Source organism: Centroberyx gerrardi, chromosome 15, assembly GCF_048128805.1.
Source record: "Centroberyx gerrardi isolate f3 chromosome 15, fCenGer3.hap1.cur.20231027, whole genome shotgun sequence".
Taxonomy (NCBI): domain Eukaryota; kingdom Metazoa; phylum Chordata; class Actinopteri; order Beryciformes; family Berycidae; genus Centroberyx; species Centroberyx gerrardi.
In genome coordinates this window covers 14,930,301-14,955,186 of record NC_136011.1, presented here as the reverse complement: position 1 = coordinate 14,955,186, position 24,886 = coordinate 14,930,301, and the positions used below count along the sequence as shown (strand labels likewise).

Here is a 24,886-nt window from a genome sequence, read left to right as displayed (position 1 = left end):
CAACCTTTACATGGAATGGTCCCACCACATTCTGTGCAAATCCACCCAAAGGGGCCAAATGCCACATTTTGTGTGTCACCATTCACAGTAATGTTATACTGATGGATGCCAAACAGTAGAAACAGCACATTTTATTATGTTAAAAGTTCTTTGAAAATGCATTTCATTTTCTTGTCTAGCTTCTAACACCTAACCCTAACCCATTATATTATATTCAAAAGGAAACTGGAAACGTATTCCTAATATAAACTCGTCTACTTGTTCGCTGTACAGCTGAAACCCCATGGTTTTAATGCATTATTATAATGATGACGGTGATTTATATGCCATTTCTCAAATTGTCAAAAGTGCCCTTGGCGTATGTAGGCATGCTCCATCACATCATAACTCACAAGTCAAACAGAGTGCAAACAATTACTATGAAACTGGATGTACTTCTTCCAACTTTATTTGGAATAGCCACACCAAACTTCATTCAACATGACTGACTAGCCAAGTAGCAGCACTGTTTCACCATTCACATTATCAATACTATTACAATATGATGTAACAATAGAACTGTCACTGACAATATCAGTCAATGTAGATTCTGTTACTGAGAAACCTCCTGTGAGGGTCAAATTCTGACCGTTGAACATTTTCTGTTTACATGTCACAATTTTTGTCATACAAACATTTCACTTGTTCACATGGCTTGGACCTCAGCATCGCCATTGGCAGCTATATTTTAATGTAAATCAACTTGTTTCTTTTTTTTTTTTTTCAAGATTACCTCAATACTAGTGGAATGATCTGCCTTATTCAAACATATTGTTGAAAATTCTCAAAACAGCTGAAATTATTGCATGTAAAATTATCTCACCCAAAGGAAAACAAGATTTAAAGACTCAGTACATGGATGGACATTTTTTACAGTGTTGACAGTCCAGCCTGTTTACTGTATGTGTGTGTCTGTACGTGTGTGTGTGGGTGTATCTGTATCTGTGTGTGTGTGTGCGTGTGTGTGTGTATCTGTGTGTGTGGGTGTGTGTCTGTGTGTGAGTGTGTGTGGGTATAAGAGGTGTACAGTAAATCCATCATAGCCTGCTCATAAGGCCCTCAGTTCTAGCTAGCGATAAGGTTCTGGCAGGTATTGAGGCTTAGTTAAGATCACAGGCAGGAGGAGCGGAGAGAGTGAACTAATATTTTCTCAAAGACACGGCAGAGGAGTGAAGAAAACACTTCAGCACCTGTGGAGAAAGGTCACACCCGCGCTAACAAGCTGCTCTCTCCCTCGCTGCGTTGCTTCTCTCTCTATCTCTACTCTCCCTCTCTGCCCCCACTTTCTCTCCCTGTCCAGCACAGGCTTCCTTTCTTCCACCAAATCCATCTATCTTTCTCTACCTCCTGCTGGAAGCTTGTTTCTGCAATTGTTTTGCCTTTCCAAGTCTCTAAATTCCTCATTCTTTGGCTGCACAGCTCTCTCTCTTTCCGTTGTGTTATACTTCCTCCACACCCTTCCTGTCTTTCATTCCATGTTCTCTAAACAGAAAAAAAAAGTGTTCTGCTTTACCTTTCCACAATTTCTTTTCTGTCTGACTCACTGACAGGCAGAAAAAAAAAATCTCTTTCTGGTATTGATTGGTTAAAATGTTTATTCCTACAAATGACAGAAAATCAGTATACCGCCGCCGCCTCAGCGTTCCAACAATATTTTGACTGGCAGCGGCGCTTGCCAACCACAGCGAAAGATCAGTGCAGCCATTATAGGGAAGTTTACAATTGTGTGTTTGCATGTAATGCATCAAACATGGAGCCCGTCGGAGCAGCTCTTTCCGTCCGGCCCCAGACTGAAGCCCGGCCTGCAGTGACAGTGAGAGGAGCCGCTGTCGTTGTGGCAGACGTGCTCACATCCTCCGTTCTGCTCTTGACACTCATCTATGTCTGGAATCACACACACACACATGCACGCAAATATTTCTGAGACAAATTACACTAATGGGTGTTTATCAATATTCCCACAGTTACAGAAAGCATGTTGTCAGGGAATGTCAGGGAGTGTTGTACCCCAACAAAAGGTCAAAACTGCTTTTGAGGTGAAAAATGACAAAGCAAAATGAATTCACTCAAAGAAAATAGTTTATTCAACTCTCATTAGGTATCACATAGCACATTTTCCTTTGCCCAGAGCCAATCAGAGACCTTCAATTTAGAGCATTAGCCAATGATTATACATTCACTGATCACAGCAGCAGCATGAACTCAAACAGGTGGTCATGCAACACGACTCCTGTGTTTCCATTCTTTCAAACACTACAAAGAGTTTCCTGAAAAGCCCCTTACCCACACACTGTTGACTGGCGTCCATTTCATAGCCCCGCACACAGGCGCAGGAGAAGGATCCCTCTGTGTTGACACACACCTGGCTGCACTCATCCAGTCCCAACGCACACTCATCCGCATGTAGCCAAATCCAAGAGCACAGCAAGTTATGATTGTGTGTTAAACCAAATCCCGGCTGATGCAGCGAACGTTATTTTTTTTCCATGTTACATGTGTTGTTTTATAGTCTAAAAGGAACCGATGCTAGTGATCCCTTCAAAACACACACAGACAAAGGCACACGCATACTGTACACACAACACACACACACACACACACACACACACACACACACACACACACACACACACACACTCGTTTTGGTTTGTTGTTGTTAGAAAATGGGTATGGATATTCCTTCTGATTTCCAACATTTGTTTTGAATATTTATCACACATGAAATTCCATGTGCACGACTGGGCAGCCGCAGTGCTGAGAGGCTCTTTGAAGACAGACAGAGCGAGAGAGAGAGAGAGAGAGAGAGAGAGAGAGAGAGATAGAGAGAGAGAGAGAGAGAGCATGCTGGAAACTACATGACTTGTCTTTGTATGTCTGTGTTTTGGTCACACTTGATTTATTGTGCTTAGCCCGGTCTTGGAGGCTGTCCTCTAAATCGATTTTTCCCCCTCTCCACCGCTGCCCTGCCTGTTGGCTTTGGCATGGACACCAGCTTGGTTTATTTAACCTCAGTGTGATTGACAGCCCTTGTGTTGTGTCCGCCGCTGGACCTCACCCAAGTGCAGCCCAGAATGCTACATAAAAACACAATGTTAAGCATCAGAGGCTGGAAACGTGTGGTTCCAGTTAAAATGTCACTTCTGATCACCTCGGTTAATTGTGAGGCAGGGGTCATTGTGTGTTGTTCTTCTTAGATCAATTGCTGTAGTCAAATAAATGGTGCCGTGTCAGTCATTGCTGTCCCGACTGCCTGAACAGGAGTAGAGATGTGTTCCTGCAGAGTCCAGGGGTGAAACAGGGATAATGGTTGACAGAGGGAAGGGCTTTGAACCGTTGTCTCTCTATTCTACATCCAACAACAAACACCAGGCCACACACACAGAGAAACAGAGAGAGAGAGAGAGAGAGAGAGAGAGGCAGAGAGAGTATTATAGAGGAAAAAGAGAAACAGAGATTACTGAATACACATCATAGACGATGAAGGTCCACTGAGACTGATATATGGGGCAATCAAACTGAGAAGTCATACATTTCCATTGTGACAGCTTCTGTTTATGATTGACATGTGATGTGAGGTTTGGATGAGTGGCAGAAAGACTCCACTTTCACAACTGTCCATCCTCCTCCAATGCCAGAAAGAGCCAGATGGTTTATTTGGGTTTATCATGTGTGTATGTGTGTGTATGCATTCCCACAGTGTGACTCTGTAGTGTCCAGAGACAGACACAGTATGTCTGTATATGACACAGTATGTCTGAAAGCAGCTGTGGCTTTTGGAAGCAGTGAGACAATAAAGGCAAACTCAGCACATAGAGAAACAGGTACATCAGTGGCGTGAGAACCTGGTTTCCTGTCCACTGGCTCAGACCCGACTGCAGAACAAAACCACTGAGGTAGCATCTGACTTTAAACAGGGGCACACGTTTTCCATCAATTGAATCATGCTCAGTATGCCTCTGTAGTTCACACCTGTGTGCATTTTAACAGTTTTGACTACTGCCAATCTAGCCTGAGGGAGGGATCTAAATTTGGAATAATTGCACCATAACTGGCCCTCAAACTAAAGCCTTTTCATCTCAAGGCAAGTATCTTTTAGCTAAGAATAAAATGAAGTACAAAAACAGCATCAGTGGCTCATACAGTGACTCAGTGGTTAACACTGTGGCAACACGGACCCACGTTTGCTTTCTAGCACTTTCTATGTGGAGTTTCTATGTCCTTCTCCCCCTGTTCGCGTGGGTTTGCTTCCAAAGACCAGCAAGCCAGGTGGATTGGAGGCTCTAAATTGCCCGTAGATATGAACGTGAGTGTGAGTGATTGTCTACCTGTGTTAGCCCTGTGATGGACTGGACAACTGTCCAGGGAGTTTCCCTGCCTTCCGCTCAATTTATGCTGGGATAAGCTCCGGCACCCAGTGACCTTGGAAAGGATTAAGCAAGTAAAGAAAAGGATGAAAGCCAAAGGTTTTTTGATAAGCCATAGTCACTTAGTTTATTACCTTTTGTCTGCAGTTATCAGCACTTTGAACAAAGTGGTTTGGTAAAATAGCTGTAATGCTGCAAGTCATAAATGAGTGAAATCAGTGACTATTAAAGTGTTTTGCTCAATACAACACTGCATATACTGGCTCCAGGATGACTTTCAAGCCGCTTAACAGCCAATGGTTGTGTGTGATGTCATTCAAGCCGACTTCATGCCGATTTGGTTGATGAAGCAGATTAGTCTCTATCAGATGAAAGACTTGCTTTTTTGTTGAATGCTAAAATAGGCACAGAGAAATTAATCAAACGAATTGAAATCAAATGGTTTGGAATGCGCTCAAGCAACTGTGGGCCCGGGATGGAGGAAAAACAGGGATTTAAAACTGATGATGCATTAATTTCACCTGGGGCTGTAATGCACCCTCATGGAACCGGGCCCAGACTGGCCCGAGGACAGAAGGGAGAAGAGTTTGCACACAACACTACTCCACTCACCAAGTTCCCAAAAGCCTGCATCAAAGACGAGCTCATTCTCAGAAAACTAATGTTACAGAGGAAACAAACTTCCATACAGTGTAGCTGCAGATCAAAAGGATAGACCACTGCGATGTAAACATCCACACTTCTGTGACTCTTTCTTCTGTTCTGCTTCCCCTCCCTTTTTTTCTGCACGCTCACCTTTGGTCATTTCCCTACAGTACAAACATATCTTTCCATATCTGATCTCTTCTCATTTTCCCTGAACACAACATGTGGGTTGTGTACATTGTGTGATTGCTGTTTGTGGGACATTTTGTGGTCGGTGGTCTGAAGTACAAAAAAGGCATTTATATTTTTCCACATGGAACACATGCCATCACACAAACATGCCGCACACACACACACAGACAAAGACACACACACACACACACACACACACACACAGTTCCAAAGCAGCTCTGCTGACACACACACACACACACACACACACACACACACACAGGCCAAGCGTTGTGTTCCAGGTTTTATTTCGCACAGGGACATCTCCACTAGCAGTTCATTTCAGCAGAGAGAAACACAGCTGGAGCCTCTGTCAGCAGAGGGACATGAACAATGCAGTGGCAGTGACCATGCCAGACACGTACACACACACATACACACACACACACACACACACACTCACATACACACACACACAGACACTCACATACACACACATGCTCAGCCTCCTGATAGCAGAGAACAGGAGGTTGGACATCACTCGACAACAGTGTTCAGGTACATTACACAGTTAAAGGATCATACAGGCGTTTTGTTTTTCTAGCTTGCCTCTCTCTTTGCTTTAATTCTTGGTGGTGTCTGCATTCTGGTATTGTAGTTAATGATATCATGTATCATTTCACTACCTTTCTGAAGTCATGTATTTCCATTCTACTCCAGAGACTGTGAAATTCAACTTCCAGGGACGTCCAAAGTGGTTGAGCGAGGTAATCCATCACTGTGAACATTGTGTTGTTGCTTGTTTTCTTCAACATGACTTCATACTTTTAATAAATCACAGCTTCACTGGACAGAGAGAAGTTTAATGTCTGAGTTGAGCCTTTGTATAATAACCTGTGAACTCAGAAACCCCCCACTGTGTGGATGAGTGGGCAGAGTATTTCAATATGAAGAATGTGGAGTTGCATGTACATAGTTTACAAAAGTGTCTTGAATGAACTAATGTCCTCCAGTAGCAAATGTCATATCGTCTTTGTTCTGTTTTCAAACTTGTCTCGCTAAGCTCTGATGTCCTCTAGTATTAGGTTTCACCCTGATGCCTGTTAGTCACAAGCCATTTCAACACACCCACAGGAAAAGTAGCTGTTACAAACTACACAACCATGTCTCCCACTATATAATAGCTACATCATAGTTAGTAGGAGTCACGGAGAATGTTGAGTAGGAGTAGCTGAGCAATATGAGGTAAAAAAAATGTCACTGAATAACGCCAGTATGTTCCTTTAAAACGTGCAGTTTCAATAAACACCTATGGATCTTAATGTCCATGCAAACTGTATACTTGCATCAACTCTTAACATTCTCACATCAGTCCTTAGTGATACAAGCCTGGCCCAAGTGTGATTCAAACTACAATCAAGGACAGTAAAAACTCTCAATTCTATCCCCTCAATAACATCTTCAGAGCAACTTCAGCAGCATTGCTTTGACATATTTGTTGATGAAAATGTCTGAACAAATACATATTAAACTGTCTGACTTCAGTGGGCATGATCTCGGTAAACCACTGGTAACTCTTGTGCATCATTAGGCTTCTCCACAAAATCATTGCAGGATTACAGAACACAGACAGCATGACAACACTGTCAATGTGGATCCAACAGACATCCGTGCTGAGTAATTTTAACACATCCCTCATCGTTTGTTTATTGGTTTTTCATGCTCTGATTCCTCTTGTTATTTTTCCATTAACAGTGTCTGTGAGAGGAATAACTGCAATCTTTGAATCTCAGTTGAAGTGTTTGGTATTTACAGGTGGCATCTGTGGTTTGGGTCCAACTCATTAGCAGGCTTGGGGACTGCTGTCAGGGGCCGAGTTCGGTGCTGTATCCTAAATGGAATGTGTGAGGTGTTTAGCTAAAAATTTCCAAAATATATAACACTTGCCTCAGCGAGGGAATAGGGAGAAATCCACAAATCACACACACACACACACACAGACACACACACACACACACTGCTCTGGAGGACTGTGCAGGAGTTCTGGCCAATGCAAGATGAGGAATGCATCCCTGGTTGTGACAGTGATCTTAGTCTAAAAATGGATGAGAATAGGAGCTGTGTTGCTGTGTTGGTTGGTTGCTGCACTGGGAGTCCTGGGAGGAGAGCGGATATTCACCTGCAGTAAAGATCTGTCGCTCAACATGCTGTCAACATCTTGCGAGAGGAACATGTTTTCTCTTTTTAGTCATCATCTTTTGTGCCAAAATATTTCATCAACTTTAATGAGTTTGAACAAACATGCGGCGACGAGACAAAAATTAAGCTTTTTGCATTGGGAAAAAAAAAGTGCTTTAGACATTTTTACTGTATGGTGAGGCCTTCAACATGAGCACAGTGTGAAACATGGGAAAGACTCTATCACCAGGCCATTATTAGACAGATTAGTGGAGTTTGGTTTAGCTTTACCTCAAGAACATTTTGCTTACTTTGGGAAAATTACCCAAGCTAAAACCCACACCTCTTTCCTGCTATCTTCCTGTCATCATTACCTTTATTTCATTTGAACTGGAAAACGAGCAATAGTAAATACTAATTTACAACTGATGCTAACAGTAAATAATAAATACTGTAAGCTGATGTTCATTTTTTTGATATATCCATCACATAGATCTAACAAGAGCTATACTTTATATGGTAAACATGGTAGTGATTTATTGTTTAGCAAATCATAGTGCATTCAGTTCCACCCTCCAACTACTGTACAGATATCTTAAAAATTTGTGCCTGTCTATTTCTGTGTAAGCACACGCGTACATGTGTGTTTACACTGCTCTGTTGTATTATTCATAGGTAACAGAATGTAACCTAGCGTCTGAGACAGATGGTCTGGCATATGTTCCTCTACCCGACTGCTTCTTTGGACACAGCACACACACATACGCACACACACACACACACGCAAAACCTAAAGCTTGGCGACCTGGTGTTCCTCAGCATCCCAATAAGCCCATAATAAGAATGAGAGTGACATTGTGAGGATTAACATAGCGGCGTGGTGGAGATACAGATGGGGCCTCAGCGTGTCTCTAATGAATGTAGTCTGTAGAGCCAGTAGATCCGTCTGCTGTGTGTACAGTGGTTTATACACTGTAGCTCCACTTAATGACTTGGCCTCAGTTCAGGTCCCACTAAGATAAGTGCCAGGTGATGACGTGAGGGCTCTGCGGGTGTGACACAGTTAGTTCTGAACCCCTTAGCTCCCAGCAGGCATGCTCCCTGCGCAGGTTTCTCTAGAGTCCACAGGGGGCCGGGAGCCAAGAGGTGACACATAGCAGCAGGGAGGGGTGAGGGGTGAGGGGTGGGGGGGGCAAGACCATGAACAACTGACGAAAAAAGAGAGGAGAGGTCCGCGGGGAGTTTTTTCTAAGATGAAGAAGAAGAAGAAGAAGAAGAAGAAGCAGAAGAAGAAGAAGGAGGAGGAGTAGAGATTCCTGTGAAAAGTTTTGCCCCCGAGAGTTTCTGTACATTCCCGTTCACCCTCGGAGGAGTGAGTGACTGGGACAGCGGTATAGAGGAGGAGAAGAGTTGGGGAAGCGGAGGAGATTCTCTTTGTGGAGAGGAGAGCGGCAGCTACAGCAGTCCGGTCTGGAGGTGGGTAGAGAGGAGAGGTAGCACAGAGACAGAGAGAGGCCAGAGAGAAAGGCCGGACCACTTTCGCGCCCCGGAAGACCGTGTCCCCCCAAAGTAAGCCACCTGGGCTGCAGAGAGAGAGAGAGAGAGAGAGAGGACAGGGAAAGGTTAGGGACAGCCTACTGTACATCTGCCTCTGCATGGCTGAAAGAGAGCTCGCTCACATGGGGAGGTCAGTCATGCAGACAGTGGGGGTGCAGAGAGGGGACACAGTCAGAGGAATGTTAGCACCTCTAAGCCTTTACTCAAAACCAGATTAATTAAGGCAGCTTAGGGCATCTCATTCTCCAGCAGTACTTGCTTTGTTCTCCTGATCTTGGTAATCCAGCTAAGTCTACCCTGACTCTGCCAGGACCACTCACCCACACAGGCTGACCCATCATCATTGGGCTCAAAGCCTTGGTTGCATCTCTTGTTGGCGCGGCACTTATAGCTGCCATAGGTATTGGTGCAGACGGGACGGTCCGGGGGGCACACTGAGGGGAACTGGGTACACTCATCTTTATCTAGGGGGGAGGAAATAAGGGAGGAGAGAGAGAGAGGGAGAGGAAGGAAGGAAAGACACTGTTCTTAAGATTGTTGAACCTGAGAAAACAGGCATAGAGAGGTCGACAGATAGGTATGGAGGAACTTATGGAAGAACTTACCGGTGCATCTGCCATTCTCATTCATGGCAAACCCATGGCCACACTGCAAAAGACAGAAAAAAAACATATATAGACAACATATAAAATACATTTTGAAAGCCAATCTCATTAGAAACACAACCCCAATGATATTTTAAATTAAGAAATTATACTTTAAAACAGCATTTAAACAAATTTTATACAGGATCGCAATGTTTTGAATGAGGAGAATTCAAGGCTGACATACAGTACTGTACCTCTATTTCCACAGTAGGAGTGGCTTCCTCCTCATCTCTTGGATAGGAGATCTCCAGCACTGAGTTGATCTCTGAAGGCTCCAGCGGTCTGGCTATTGAACGACCATCTGGCCAGTACACCTCCACATTGGTGGCCACATCCTTACCTGGTCAGGCATACAGACACACAGGAGAGGCTTTGTATATCTAGGAAATAATTTGTATTAACGGCTCCTTTATCGATTATTGCACAGATGGTTCATTCATAGGTTGTCATAAGTTTTCCTGATGAAGATTTCTCCTTCCTCTCTTTCTTTCTCTCTCTTTCTCTCTGACACACACACATACGCACACAAAGTAGCTCTCTCCTCTTCTCCCTCCATTAACTATTTTAATCAGGCATAGAGAAAGCCCCTCTCTCTAAGGGCCTCTCAGGCCCTTAATTAAAGTGGCATTTCTAATGTAAATAGATCTTGAGTTACCTTGCCAGACAGCGCTCTACTCAGCAGGTGTGTCTCTGAAGAGCCAAAGGACATTTCACCTGTTCAGCACCCATATGACACCCTCTCAGTGAGTGGTAGAGTGCGTGTCTCACATGTCTACCAGTAGTGATGCTCTCTGCATGCTTGGAGGTCTGTTCTGAGGCCACAATGGTGTGGAAACAGTTTGCTCCTTACAGCATGTAATGAGTAATCAGGCATTGCAATTGAGTGTCTACAGAGCTGATCTGTGTTGGACCTTCCTGATGCAGAGCAGGCCCAGTAAGCAGGGCCAGGGAGCAGCGGTGGGTGGGCTGCCAGGGCTGGATGGCCACCAGCTGACTGGCCCGGGGGGTCTGAGACAGGGAGCTGGTTCCTAACAAGCCCGGCCGGCTTCCAGCTGCAGCACCTGTCCACCATCTCTCCCCCTCTCTCCGGCTCAGCTCCCTCCCACAGACAGCTCGCTCTCCCATGGGCCTCCAATCAGGCAGGAGGTATTAAAGCAATGCTTTCCACATGGAGCTTTCACTTTACTTCTCACTGTTAGTCTCTGTATTGCTTATTCTGTCCCTTTCTATCTATCTATCTATCTATCTATCTATCTATCTATCTATCTATCTATCTATCTATCTATCTATCTATCTATCTATCTATCTGTCTCACACACAGCTGTTTGATCCCTACAACAGCCATGTGTCCTGCTAAAGTGTCCATGATCAAGACAGTGGACCATTACCTGCTCACTCATTGTACATTGGATCACACACACACACACACACACACACACAGAAAAATGCCTAACCTGGCTTCTCAAAATGCCCCCTTAGGGCAGCAGACCTACCAAGGCCAAAGTGGGCGACGGGCTCCATCTCACACAGGTACCCAGAGCCGCCATCGATGATGCGTGTGTGTGGGCCGCTCCTCTTGGTGTACACCACCACCTTCGCCCCTCTGGCAAAGGCGCCAAACTGGGTCCGGGGGATCACACGCAGCCACGAGTTAGTGATGCCCTGACAGACAGACAGACAGAAGGAGGAAAGACAAGGGGGAGATTAGGATTACACCACCCACTGAATGCCAGACCCACATTAAAGTTTCCAAAATATCGATGCACTCACACACACTCACCTGGTTGACTCTGTAGATGGCGAGTGGCTGCGCTGCACTCTCACCATGAGACACTAGCAGGTCCAGACGCCCGTCTCCATCAAAGTCTGTGGCTACAGCTCCTGGAGATCCATAACAGACATGATGCAACTAATCTCTTCAGAAAACAGACTATAAAATCACTTATCACTTAGAATCCTTGGCATAATTTTTGAGTAGTCACCAAACTAATTCTGTGAAAGCAGCCTTCTTGCTTTCTAAAGAACATGGGAACCCCAGATCCCTAGTGGAGCTCTGATGCCATCTGATGGTGGCATGCAGGCATAGCAGATTTATTCCAAGCACGTCTCTCCAGGAGATGTGAGGCTTGTGGTTAGTCTTGCTTTGCTTATAATCCTTCATGTTGTGTTGTCAGACAGCTGTGTGTTCGGTCACACTCACCAGTTCCTCGCCCCTCTGGCTCCGCTGCCTCCCCAATGTTCAGCTCCTCTATCTGGGGGTCTCCATGCTCTCTCCTGGTCACCCTACCACAACGACAACACAGCAGTTACTCAGTAAATTGTTGTCAAACCATCATGGATAACAGAGTTGTTATAAATATATAGAGCTGTATGGTGAAATACACATGCAGTCATTATAAAATCTAACTTTTTACAAGCTGCACTGCTGTTGCTGCACCCCCAAGAGACATTATTTGGAAAACTCCTGCAGTACTGATGCAGGACAGATGCAGGTTGGGCCGACGTCTATACTGGCTGCCACTGTATCTTCAGTGACAAAGCATTTCTATATCAAACTTTCCTTAACTTATAATTTCACAGTGCACTAAGTTATGTGCTGATCTTTGCTATTAAACCCCAAACTCAGCTAAACATTGATTGGTTGTATTGAATTAATTAGCTTGAGCACAATAGTTTGAGCTTGGTGTTCCACTGCCAGAAGAGTTAATTTAGCTGATTCATTTTAATACTAGACAATGATACCGCCATGGGCTCTGGACCAGTGGCCCCCATCAGACCAGCATCCTGTCCAGGAAGACAGATTGTCCTCCAATAAACTGCCATTTGGGAATATTCTCATCCAGGAACTCTCTGGGGCTCAATCTGATTATTGACATCCAGCATGAATTGACCCACCAGCTCATAACATTTATCATGACTGCTACATCCTGTTCAGAAAAATATGCCAGATCAGATTTTCATTTCAACAGGATGGGTTTATTCTAGTGTTAAGTTCTAATAACTGATGTGTAGGAGTATCATGTGTTGCATTTTGAGAACTGTATTCATTAATATTATCAAGAGAGGAAGCCAAACCAAGAGCCAAAAAGAGACCTAAAACTGTCTTAATGAAAGATTCATTCATGTGTGGAGGAGGAGGCGGGGTGCCAGACTAGATAAGTATCCTTGGCTGGGAATTTTAAATTCTTCTCAGCTTCTCAGCTCAGTTTTAGAATACTAAATCAAGGCGCAAGACTAGTCCATTAAGCTCATCATCAAACTGCTATTAAAACCTGCTATTATAGTACAGTGTGTGTGTGTGTGTGTGTGTGTGTGTGTGTGTGTGTTTGTGTGTGTGTGAGTATCCACATGTGCATGCATGTGCGCATGTGTGTGTGTATGTGTGTGTGTGTGTGTCCTGTATGAGTGTCATCTGTGAGTGTGTACCTAAAGAGCCTGTTGGCAGAGGAGCCCCTGTAGGCAATGTTATTGAAGAAGACCTCCAGCTCGTTGTCGTTGTCAAAGTCTGCAGCAATAACGGTGCGCACCGGGGATGGCATGGAGAACTTCTGGGACGCTATGTCCTGTGCAGAGGGAACACACCAGGACAGCAGTGAAACACACACACACTGTATCACATACATTTATAAACACCCAAATCAACGGACAAGGAATCATACTTACTAATCAAAATCAATGCAGATTTACATTGAACGTAGGCATTGCATAGGCTGACATGATGACAATAGCCCGGCTGTCATGTATTTGGCCTTATGTAATCCTGTTTTATTTATTCACTTATGGTATTGTATTGTTTATTTACATATAAATTAAAGTAATAATCAGCAACATTTTCATTTAAATAAATGTTTGTTTGGCTACTCTCTATTGTCAGGTGATGTAACACAACAGCTATTCAACCTATACCAAGTTCATGAAAGCATTTACATTTGTTATTCTCAACACCTGGTGTTGGGTAGGTCTTTCACGGGAAAGAGGTGCTGCGTACGGGAAGTGATGCGTTTAACATTTCCGGCAACAACAGTAGTTTGTTTGGAATAAATAGAAGACGCACTGGGTAGTTAGCATGAGCAGTGATAACCACCATGGCTGAACAGAAAAGACTGATACGTACGGAAACTCAAACAGAAAATCCAAGGAAAAAAGACATCATAGTGTGATTGTAAAGTGATTTCAAAGTGCAGCACAAAAACACTGACCACTTATCACCAAAGATGTCACCAAAATAAAAAAATAAAAAAGGATTTTGAGGATTACCACTTAAACTTTTCTAGAGTTTATTGTTATTATAGCCTGTTGGCTTGTTGACTACAGTGCATATAGTTGGACATGTGGACAGATGGTGCAGGCTTTTGCTCTGGCGTAGTGCGAGCTGAGACAACCCAGTATCACATCACATCTCCTGTCACTCCATCCTCAGCAAGGATGAAAGGCTGGTGAAGTAGCTAGATAGACCCCCCCCATAACCAGAAGGTCACAGGTTCAATCTCCACAGCATACAACATGTCCATCAACAGCCATGTGTCCTGTCAAAGTGTCCTTGAGCAAGACTCTGAGCCCCCCATCTGCTCACTCACTGTAAATCACTCTGGATAGGAGTGTGAGCTGTATGCCTAAAAGATAAGAACAAAGGCCTTCTCCCATCCACTGGGCTGGGGGAAGCTGCCGCAGCCCTCATGCCCCGAGAACCTCTGCGGCAAGGGAGTTTTTGCATGGGAAAGTAACGGATATCTCCTCGCTTCAGTGACGCGGTGATAAGTCGAGGAAGAGTTATAGAGCAGCCCTTCACTCCCTCCAGTATTTACTCCCTGTTTTAATTATAAGGCTCATAAAGTCGCAGGGAGGGCTGCCCAGAGTGACCTTCTGCTTCTCAGGTGAAGGAGAGGGGATGGCCAACTGAGGCCATGAGGCTGACGGAGGGAGGGAGGGAGGGAGGGAGGGAGGGAAGGGTCCACATATACAGTAGGTGGATGAATGGACATGTCATGAGGTGAAAGGGCAAAGAATTCCCCTGAGTAAACAGAGGATAAAATCTGGAGCATGGGATCATGGGATTCAGTCTGCATGGAATGAGGAGAAAAGTTGTTATTGTTGAGTAGAAATAAATTTGATCTATGATTTGATATGCAGCATATGTCGATATTTACAACTTATTACTGCACTTGAATAGATTTTTTGCTAATGGGCATAGGTATTTTTAAAAGTCTGTACTTTTACTTCTACTTGAGTAATTTACTCTTCTTCTACTTGGGACCTTTTCCATCAAAAAATACAGATGTGTGTGTGTGTGTGTGTGTGTGTGTGTTTGTGTGTGTGTGTGTGTGTGTGTGTGTGTGTGTGTGTGTGTGTGTGTTTAAGACCTACTGCAAGGAAAACCTCTGCAATAGATTGTAATTAAAGCACAAACAGGCCTAATCTGCACTTTCCACCACCCAGACAAGCTGCTGTTTCAGCCCAATTTAATTAGCGGTTTACTGGAGTGATACAACAGCTTCATTATGGATGCCAAAGGTCAACACGGCTAGTGGGAGTGTCAGCTTGTGTGTGGAGTGGGTCTTAAACGTGCTGTGGGTTTGTGATTTACCCATCTTGCTGTAAAAAAAAAAAAAACATCAGATAGCTAATTGAATTTGTCTTCCGTGTGTGTGTGTGTGTGTGTGCATTTAGAGTGTGTGTTTGTGTACGTGTCACACTGATGGAACTGTCTCTGGGCCAAACATCACACATTAACCCCTTATTTGACCCTCATAAAGATGTCTCCTCTGACGTTTATCTCTACGGTAAAGGATGCGGTCACAGGTGCTGACAGATAGATCACTGAGCGTAAAACCTCTGCAGATTTACACACAGCTGAGCCTGTCTCTGTCTCTGCCGCTATATACTACACACACACACTGTCGGCCATCTCACAGCAGACGTCGGTGCGATCGTTGAGTCGATTAAATCACGGCCCGTCCATCTTTTTAAATCTCACTCAATCCCAAAGTGAGCGAGCATTGACTAGTGCTCTCACTAGCCATCCATTAGCATTGATAATCCCGCGATTCACAGTGCTAATAGGTGAGCTTTGCTGCCTTTGTGCCGCTTGTTCATTAGCCATTGATTCTGGACAGAGGGAGGAGAAGAGAGAGCCAAGCCCTCTCTCTCAGAGTCTCAGCAGCTGCATTTGATCATTTGTGGGAGGGGATCGTTAGACACAAAGAATGAAGATTACCAATGATCAATGCAGCGCTCAATAGAGAAATAGAGTAAATGCTAATTTATTACAGTGCAGGGCAGATCTGGATATAATAGGAGGATGTTTTGCAGTGACGATCATTGGCACTCCTACCTTGAACCTCTGTTTGCGGTTGTTCAGCTGCATGTACAGGCGGTGTGGCCCGTTCCAGTTGCCGTAGACGATGTCTGTCTTGCCATCGCGGTTGAAGTCTGCCAGAGCGACCCCTCTGCCATGCTGCATGGGGTCCTCCACACCTAGGGATGCATGTTACACCACAGACACATGATCTAGTTAAATGGGGAATACTAAAGTGTTCAGAATTCCCTCTGTAACCCCCTACTGTTAAAGAAACCAGATGAAGTGTATGAACTGGAACCATCGTCTCTGTCTGTCTTGCTTCTGACCCAAGCTACACCGAGTGGATGAGCAGTGAAACCAGCCTAGTTTGCATCAGTTTTTACATAAGGTATAGCATAGTGCATGTGTTAATACTCTCTAAAACAGTTTTCCATGTGTATTGTGGTTTTTGCACTAGATCAACACTGTATTTCTGGAAATAATCAATAACAACGGTATATTTTTATTCCCCCTCGCTCCTCTCACCGGCCTGCTGTGCCACATCGGTGAAAGTTCCATCTCCGTTGTTCCTGAAGAGGAAGTTGGGTCCGTACTCGTTGTCGCAAAACACGTCAGACAGGGTTTGACTTACAATGGGCCCCACCACCACACCTCGCCCTCCTGCGCAGAGACAGAGAGAGGAGGGAAAGTGAGCGAAGAGCAGAGATGAGACCCGGAGGTGAAGAGAAAATGAGGTGGTTAAAGAGATGGTGAGCGGAAGAGAGGGCAAAAAAAATGAGGAGAGGAAAAAATGAAGAGCGAGAGAGAACAGAATAGAGGGAGAGAGATCAGGCTCCATAACAGCAGTGATCAGAGAGAGATCATTACTGTCTTTCCAGGCCATTTCCTCTAAGCAGGGCAGGTCTTTCTGCTGACACAGACACTGACTATGATGGGATACACACATACACACATTCACAAACACACAGACAGACACACCTGTACCTGCACAAACAAAACGCATGCACACACAGGCACACTGAGAATCTCTTGCATTAACCAAAGTCTTACAGTAATTTGAAAAAATCTTCCTCTTTCCTCAATGCCGTGCCTGTTCGATACACACTCAATATCACCCTAGGATTTTCCAATGACATTCTATAAAATAAAGTGTTTTGATAGAGTATCTCATCTGAAACTGGTGGAGCCTAATTATGGAGTTGAGAAGGCTTTGATTGCCCTTCCAGTATGCAGAGTCAGTCCTGTGCGTCAGGACTATCCTCTGATTTACTGGCCCGCTCTATCAGCCCAGACAAATATCACCAGCCCCCTACGGCCATAAACCACTAATGTCTCTCCAGAGAGATGTAACCATCAGATATACAACTGCACCGACTGTCCCTCTGCACTGATTAACGACAGTTTGATGACAAAGGCATCTACAGTTAATCATTCACAGCCAATCTGTGCTGGCTGACTCTGCCCCCTGGTGGCTAACATGACATCCTACATGTAGAAAAATCGAAAAGATTCTCTTTGTTTAGCATATGTTATGCTAAAATATAGACAGCATATTTTCACTGAACAAAGCATAGTTAATTCCTATCACCGAAAAAGGTTCTCAGGACCAAAAATATTCTTAGAAGGGTTCCCACACTCACTTGAACATCAAATTCAAGGACTTTTCAATGACTTTCAAGGTCTTGTTTGGTGAAATTTGAGTACTCAAACTGACACTGGTCACACTTAGACATCATAGAGGCCTCATTTTTTACTCATGATCTTGTCAAGTCCAGAAATCATGGCGAAATCATTCATTTTAAAACTGCTGCTATGTCAAAGCAAATCTCCATCGCAGGGTTTTTCCTCGGGATGTGAAGTGTTGATCGTGGGACAGAGAGAGGCCCAGAGAGCTGAGGCATATTGATGAATTTGGGTGCTATATTTTAATTTTAAAAAATCAAGCACTTTCAAGGCCATCCATTCATTTTCAAAACTTTTAAGGCCTCATTTTACTTTTCTCAAATCCGCAAGCTTCCCAGGATTTTAAAGGCTGTGGGAACCCTGTCTCAGTCATATGACGTAAAAACAAAAAAGCTAACTTGCCTTGATGGCGTCAACTCTGCTTCACTGATTCTTGTTACACTGGTCTTGATTTTCCATACTCTGGCCACATACAGTAACACTTTGACCAGACTTGACTGTGACTGAGACAGTCACACAGAAAGACATCCACATACTTAAATTCACACCTCAGGCCCTAGCAGGAGGCCCAGGGCATGCTGCCTGGGGAGCCACACTAGGCAGTGATAGATGCCATCTCTGGGCCATTGAGCTGGTCCAGGCTGATCTATGGGTGCGTCGCCCTTCCCTTTCGCTTCCCTGTGACTTTGACTGGAGTAAACAGCTGACAGGGCCAAAAGAGCCCACTAACGCCTCTCTCCCTCTCTCCAGCCCTCTCTCTCCGCCCGCACTCCACCACTCATCGTGTTCTATTGCTTTCTCTCTCTTCCTCTTTTATGCCCCTTGTACCACTCCAACTCTGCCTCACTCACCTTCCTATACGAACACCCGCCTCTCTCTACTCGGGCCCTATATTTCAGACTCTCTGGGTACAGTGAGCACATGCTCCTCTGCAGGTGTCTGTATAAATCAGACTGAGAGTCCGGTAGTTGCTGTGCTGGGTGGCCATAAAGCCATGGTCCGCATCACACACGCACTCACAGAGTCATTTGTTCTTTCTCGTGACAAGCGCAGTAATGTGAAGACACATACAAACACACACATATCTAGAGAAATGCACCCACTCACACCTACCAGTGAACTTGTTGACTCCAGCCTGCTCTGCCACGTTGGAGAGGGCGACGACGCCCTGCGAAAGGTCACTGGCAGCCTCGTCCATCTCTATGAGGGCATGCGGACCCACGTTGCCACTGGCATAGTTGGCTATGTAGATGGCATAGCGGCCTGTACCCTGGAAAAAAAGCAAACATGGCTTACTTTTGTTACCAAACTTCAAAACATACATAATTGCATGGGCAATTACATATGAATTAATTAACTTTTACTGATCAAGTAGCCCCCTATCCACTTTATCTTTTGACTTGTCTTTTCTCTCGCAATCCCACTGAACATACTACACATCTCACCCTTCACCTTTTCCCAATCAAACCCTTTCTTTCCCCTTTATCTCCCCTATCTTCCCATTTCCCACCCTTTCCCCCACACTTTCTCCTGTTCTCCCCCTACCCTCTTTTCTCTGCCTCCCTTTAGAGATTAATTTCACACTCCATTATCAGTCAGAGTCCCTGCAGACACAAACTCACAGACGGAACCACACTAATAGACTGCACACTCTATTCCAATGAGCTTCCCCACCAGGGCTAACACATTTCAATCAATACAAACACACACACACACATGCACACCTACACACACACACACACACACACACACACACACACACAGAGCATTCATGTAAACATCGCCATATTTCCACAGGACAGAAAGGTAAATGAGTCTAGTTGATGTAAATGTCAACAAGCGTTACACTTAGCCTCCCACCATGGCCAACTGAGGTGAGAGGAGTGCTGTGCGTGTGCACATGTGCGCGTGCACACACACACACACACACACACACACAAACATGCACACACTTAACAAACTTGGAGAAAATTAGAATGAACTAGAATGAAAGGCTTGAAGGCCACTGGCAGTTACTTAACAGAGTTAAAAGTCAATGATTTTTCAATAAGTCTTCACCCAAGGCTAATTTCTGTCACTGGAATTGCCAATGTGAGTAGTGTGATATGCATGCCTGCGAAGTGCACGTTCGTGCAGGAATACAGTAATGTATGCCCTTTGCACCAGTGTTTCCCCGCATCATTGAGCAGGCAGGATGGGTCCTGCTGCCGAGAGAAGCTACCACCCCCACAGTAGAATTTCATCTGTATTGTTTTCAAAGGAAAATTGTATCATGCAGTCTAAATGCTTTTTTCAAAGGCCTTTCAGTCAGGCTTCTAAATGGCACTTATTTTCAGAATACTGAAGCTCAAAGCTCCTTGCTGCCTACCAGCAATAAGTGAACCAATCCATCAGTTCAATGTGAGACCTCTCAATATGTCACCTTCATCAGTTTGTATGAGACTAATGATGGGACTTCACTTTCAAGGAGACTGAGAGAGATGAAGTGGTCTGGATGAGTAATTATCCCTCTCTCTCTCTCTCTCTGACTGATAGCACTCTATTTATAGGTAAACAAACCCAACACATTAGTTACCTAGCTGACTATATAACATGGCTGTACCAGTATTGGATTCTGTAACCTTGTGCTGCTGCTCCAATACTGATGACAAAGTCCTACTATATGAGTCAGATTCACACTCTTCACCAGTGACTGTCAGTGGTCCCGTGTTCAGAGGGACTGGAAAGTTACAGGGTCACTTAAGAAGAGTGTGTGAAGAGGAAGAGGAAGAAGAAGTAGAAGAAGAAGAAGAAGAAGAAGAAGAAGAAGAAGAAGAAGAAGAAGAAGAAGAAGAAGAAGAAGAAGAAGAAGAAGAAGAGGCTTATTCAGCATTAAGAAAATGTATTCTCTCTCCATCAGTCTGCTGGAACTAACACAGAACCACAGACAAGTAGGTTTTGCCTCATTCTATAAAAGCGCGATGCCTTTCAAAGTAGATATCTTTCCAATCAGTTTGGCAGCCATGCAGCCATCAGTGCTCAGTGAGATGGGACTGTGGTTAAAAAACTCTATTCTGATCCCTACTGTCCTCTCCCCACTATTACCAGCTTTATCCCTTATCCTGATTGGAAGTGAGAATGGTGTGTGTGTGAGAAAAAAAGAAAGAAAGAACGAGAGTGAGTGGGAGAGAGTCAGTGAGGAGAGAGAGAAAGAGAGAAGAAAGAGATAGAAAGAGAGTGAGAGAGTAAGAGGGAGAAGGCAGCAGTGTGCAGTCATCACTCCTCCCCTCGTACGATGTTCTATAAAACAAACGAGCCCTGGCTTCTGTAATTACACTGGTGCGATGGACAGAAGAGAGACAAAATGGCACACCATTCCCCCAAATGAACTGTCATAGCACATGCTGAGAAGGGCGGCGTAGGCAGGGCATGAGTTATCACTGGTAAACAAACAGAAGCGCACAAATGCACTCATGCATGTACACAGAAGACACTCTAGGGCGTTGCATTTGCAGTGTGTATGTGATTATATATATATACAGTATATGTGTGCGTGTGTGTGTGTGTGTGTGTGTGTGTGTGTGTGTGTGTGTGTGTGCAGTACCTTCCTGTCCACACAGGCCACTGAGCGCCCGGCCATACGGTTGGCTACATCTCTGTGCTCGTTAATCTCATCGTTCAGCAGATCTTCAAAGCGTCCATTACGGAACTTAAACAGCTTGTCAGAATATGTCGCCCGACCTTGAACAGAGTGACAGAGTTCAGGAGAGGGAAAGAGTGAGCAGGGAGAGGAGAGGGATTATGCAATCCAACGACGGTGGGTGACTGAAAACAGAACAGCAAGTTACTATAGCTGAAAGTGAGAAATGTAATAGATGGGTTTTTGTGAAAGTGATAGAGCTGAGGTATTGCAGTTTTGGCAGTGTGCACTCTACACCTCTCCGATTGATTAATAGCAGCACAAAGCCTGTCTGTTATCTGATGAAGACTCAGATGAGATAAGCTTTATATCTGCATATTGATTCTCCTTCCGCTTTGTCTCTGTACCTGAAAAAGGGGCATAACCCCTCTGTGTATGTGTGAGTGTGCACACACATACACGTGTGTCTATGTGTTTGCATGCATAAGTGTGTGTGTTTGTGTCTGTGTCACGGCATGCTCATGTACTGTACCAGAGAAGGCATTATTGGTGTTAAGGACATAAATCTCCTCCCGACCATCCCCGTCGATGTCACAAGCTGTCACTCCGATGGCGTTGCCTTGACGGTCTCTCAGGGCGTAGAACGGCGAGCTGCGGTTGTCAACAGCTATGTTGACAAGCCTCTTCCTCTGCTTGTCATACTTCAGTACCAGGTTGGGGCCATTGTAGCTGTCACCGGGGACCAATAACAAGCTGTTACAATTCTGCTACATGAGTCTCTCTCTGTCTGCAGGATTTTTGAATGCCACTTCCTCCTTCCTTACATTCCAGATCTCATAATTAGCAACTAATGAAGCAGCCTGAAAATCCTGAAATTACTTTTCACTTTGCTTCATTGTTAAAATGAAACACCATATGGGGCAATGTAGGGCAACAGTGATCTTCCCTAATCAGAGAATCTATTTCGTGTAGCGATCAGGAGCGCTGCTTTACCAGTTCAACCTACGTACTATTAGGCAAAACTTTAAAAATCGGCTTAGCTAGCCTGAGCATGACTAATGATTCTGGATGTTCATCCAAGCTTTTAATATAACCAAGGCTAGATAATGTTAGTACAGTGAGAGGGTGGACAAGTCTAAATTTTCCGCTCAGCAAAGAGGCATTTTAAGAAGAAGAGATCTAATTTCTGTCTGAATATTAAAGTTACATAAGTGAATGTTGCATAAGTTGTGGTTATACAAAGTATTTTGTAACTCAGCTCCAGGGGATATTGTTGCTGGTCCGATCATGCTGAGAGTGAGACAGAGAAGAGGCTGCACGGAGGACAAGAAAACCTGTCATTCATTAACACTTCTCTCTCTTATGACCGCTAGCCAGGTCATACAATCTAATTATGAATGAAACTGTCTCTGTTAGAATTCAAAACCAGGGAGCAACAAAGTGGGACCACAGTCATTTCCTTCCACTTTAGTATACAGTATGTTGGACATTTGGATATAGTCTAAGGGGGGTGCATGAATTTCCATTTTACCACGCCACACTTCACTAGACCAGAGGACCTATAGAGCAACAATGCCAATGAGTACTAAAAACTACAACACTCCATCTTCACTGTAGAGAAGCTTCCCACCCCCACTGAAACGTCCATTCAAATCAAGAGCAGATTGTATGAGGTCTTGTGATGGCCTGCCTTCCTATCCGGGATACCTGCTGAATAGGACGTCTTGGCTAAATGACATTTATTAAGGAGGGTCATTTTCTTCAATCTATATTCTGTTAAGCATTGTGAAACTCATTCCTGCTTCATTGGACAGACTCGTCCTGCAGGCTTGCCAAACTGCTCCCATCAATGGCGCCCTATCCAATCACATCCATTTTCATCAGCTGAGTGAGCCTCGGGGCAACCTTACCATCTCTTGTCTTATAGTCTTTGTCTTTGTATTCAACCTTTAGCTCAGGAAACGACACTGCACTTCCATTTTTTTCCCTCATGTTAGGGTTAGTAGGAAGATCACTCTCCAGTTAATGAATTGTTCTAATGTGTACAAGGTCAGAAAAATGTAGGTGTGCTTATAACACTATAAGAAGAGCAAGGAGACATTAAAGGAATAGTTCACCCAAAAATGAAAATGTTGTCATTATCTACTCACCCTCATGTCATCTGAAATACTGGTGTTGGTATGTCAATATAACACACAGCGAGTTTGCTAGCACCGCTCCGTAACGGCACTTCTCCAAAACTGGAGTGAATGGAGACCGTTTCTTTACAGTTCCAAAAAGGGCAAAAAATTACCATAAAATTAATCCAAACAGCGCAATCCAAGTGTTCTGAAGCCAAACGGTTGCACTGTGGGTCCAAAAATCCAATATATACCTCATTATCTCCTGGATTTTCCCCACTCACAAAGCTCTGGTCGCCCCACAGCAATCTGGTGGAAGAGTCCTTCATGTGCTCCTCGTAAGCTCGCACTTCCGAGTTTTACACCAAGTGGTACAGAGCTACTTTGTGCTACAACGGCAGAATGAAGAGGAGAATATTCACATTTATTGGCTGATAGTTGTTATGCATGGCACCTAAAAGTTAAACAAGGAGTTAGAATTTCATATCTTGGCATCTCGGGTATCATGTAAAATTTGACTTTTTCCATTTGTATTTACCACTTTATTGGGACGTTCAAGCACACTCTACCTGTAATTACAATATTTCAGACAGCATTTGAATGCAGCATCTACTTGCTACTGTTGTGACGGTTGGCGACAAACAAGTGTTGAAGAGATAATGAGGTAAATATATAATTTTTGGAGAACACTTGGACTGTGCTGTTTGGAGTAATTTTATGGTCATTTTTTGCCCTTTTTGGAACTCTAAAGAAACAGTGTCCATGCAATTGTTTTGGAGAAAGCTGCTATGGAGCAGTGCTAGCAAACTCGCTGTGTGTTATATTGACATTAGAACTTCACCAGTGTTTCACCTGACATGGGGGTGAGTAGATAATGACTGAATTTTCATTTTTGGGTCAACTATTCCTTTAAGGAGTTCTTCATGACCTGGGATGAATCTTTAAAACTTTAACACAAGGATACACCCCACCCTCCCCTCTCCCCCTCTCCTTCCCTCCCTCTCTCACCCAGCCACAAACATCTCCAGGTCTCCGTCTCCGTCCACGTCGGTGACGGCCACGCCGTAGTTGAGCTGGGTGGGGTTGTTCTCGTAGTCAGGAGGAAGGACGGTCTGGGTTACGGCTGAGAACATGGGCTCTGATCGCTGAGCCAAGGAGAGAGCAGGCAGGAGCACAACCAGCCACAGCAACATCCTTACCTAGAGGTGAAAACACACTTTGTCTGAAGAAGTCTGCCATCATATTTCTGGTTTGTATCTACAGTAACTTGCATTAGTACTGCAAAGGCTGCTGCGGCTACTGCTACGATGCTACAGTACATCTGTGAAAACACACATGCTCATACAGAGGTACATCACACACACAGTACAGCACAATTCACTCCAGTCCAACATAAATATATGCAGCCCAACACATACACACAATGCACACACACACACACACGCCTCTTCAGAAGAAATTTGTCCCAGCAGTTGATGCAAATGCAAATCAAATGAAAACATTGAGTCATACATTTGCAAACTTCAACACATGCCCTTGTTGCTTCTCCAAATCCATTGTGAACC

At 44.3% G+C, this 24,886-nt stretch overlaps 1 protein-coding gene across 1 annotated transcript; it reads right to left on the bottom strand.

The window, feature by feature from the left end:
• Window positions 1-8,852: 8,852 nt before the first annotated feature.
• crtac1b (cartilage acidic protein 1b) lies at window positions 8,853-24,514 on the bottom strand. The gene is made up of 14 exons (XM_071914178.1): window positions 24,330-24,514; window positions 21,734-21,930; window positions 21,166-21,302; window positions 18,696-18,852; window positions 16,425-16,559; window positions 15,933-16,075; window positions 13,028-13,164; window positions 11,802-11,884; window positions 11,382-11,482; window positions 11,095-11,263; window positions 9,796-9,941; window positions 9,560-9,602; window positions 9,275-9,418; window positions 8,853-8,980 (listed from the first exon to the last, which is right to left on the bottom strand). Exons 1-14 carry the CDS (start codon window positions 24,512-24,514, stop codon window positions 8,853-8,855), a joined length of 1,905 nt encoding a protein of 634 aa, XP_071770279.1.
• Between the last annotated feature and the right edge of the window lie 372 nt (window positions 24,515-24,886).

Coding starts and splice junctions, on each gene's coding strand:
- crtac1b (XM_071914178.1), bottom strand. CDS start 24,514: ATGTTGCTGTGGCTGGTTGTGCTCCTGCCTGCTCTCTCCTTGGCTCAG. Junction 21,303..21,733: donor CACCAATAATGCCTTCTCTG/GTACAGTACATG, acceptor ACTCTGTTCAAG/GTCGGGCGACATATTCTGAC. Junction 8,981..9,274: donor TGATGGGTCAGCCTGTGTGG/GTGAGTGGTCCT, acceptor CTCTCTCTGCAG/CCCAGGTGGCTTACTTTGGG.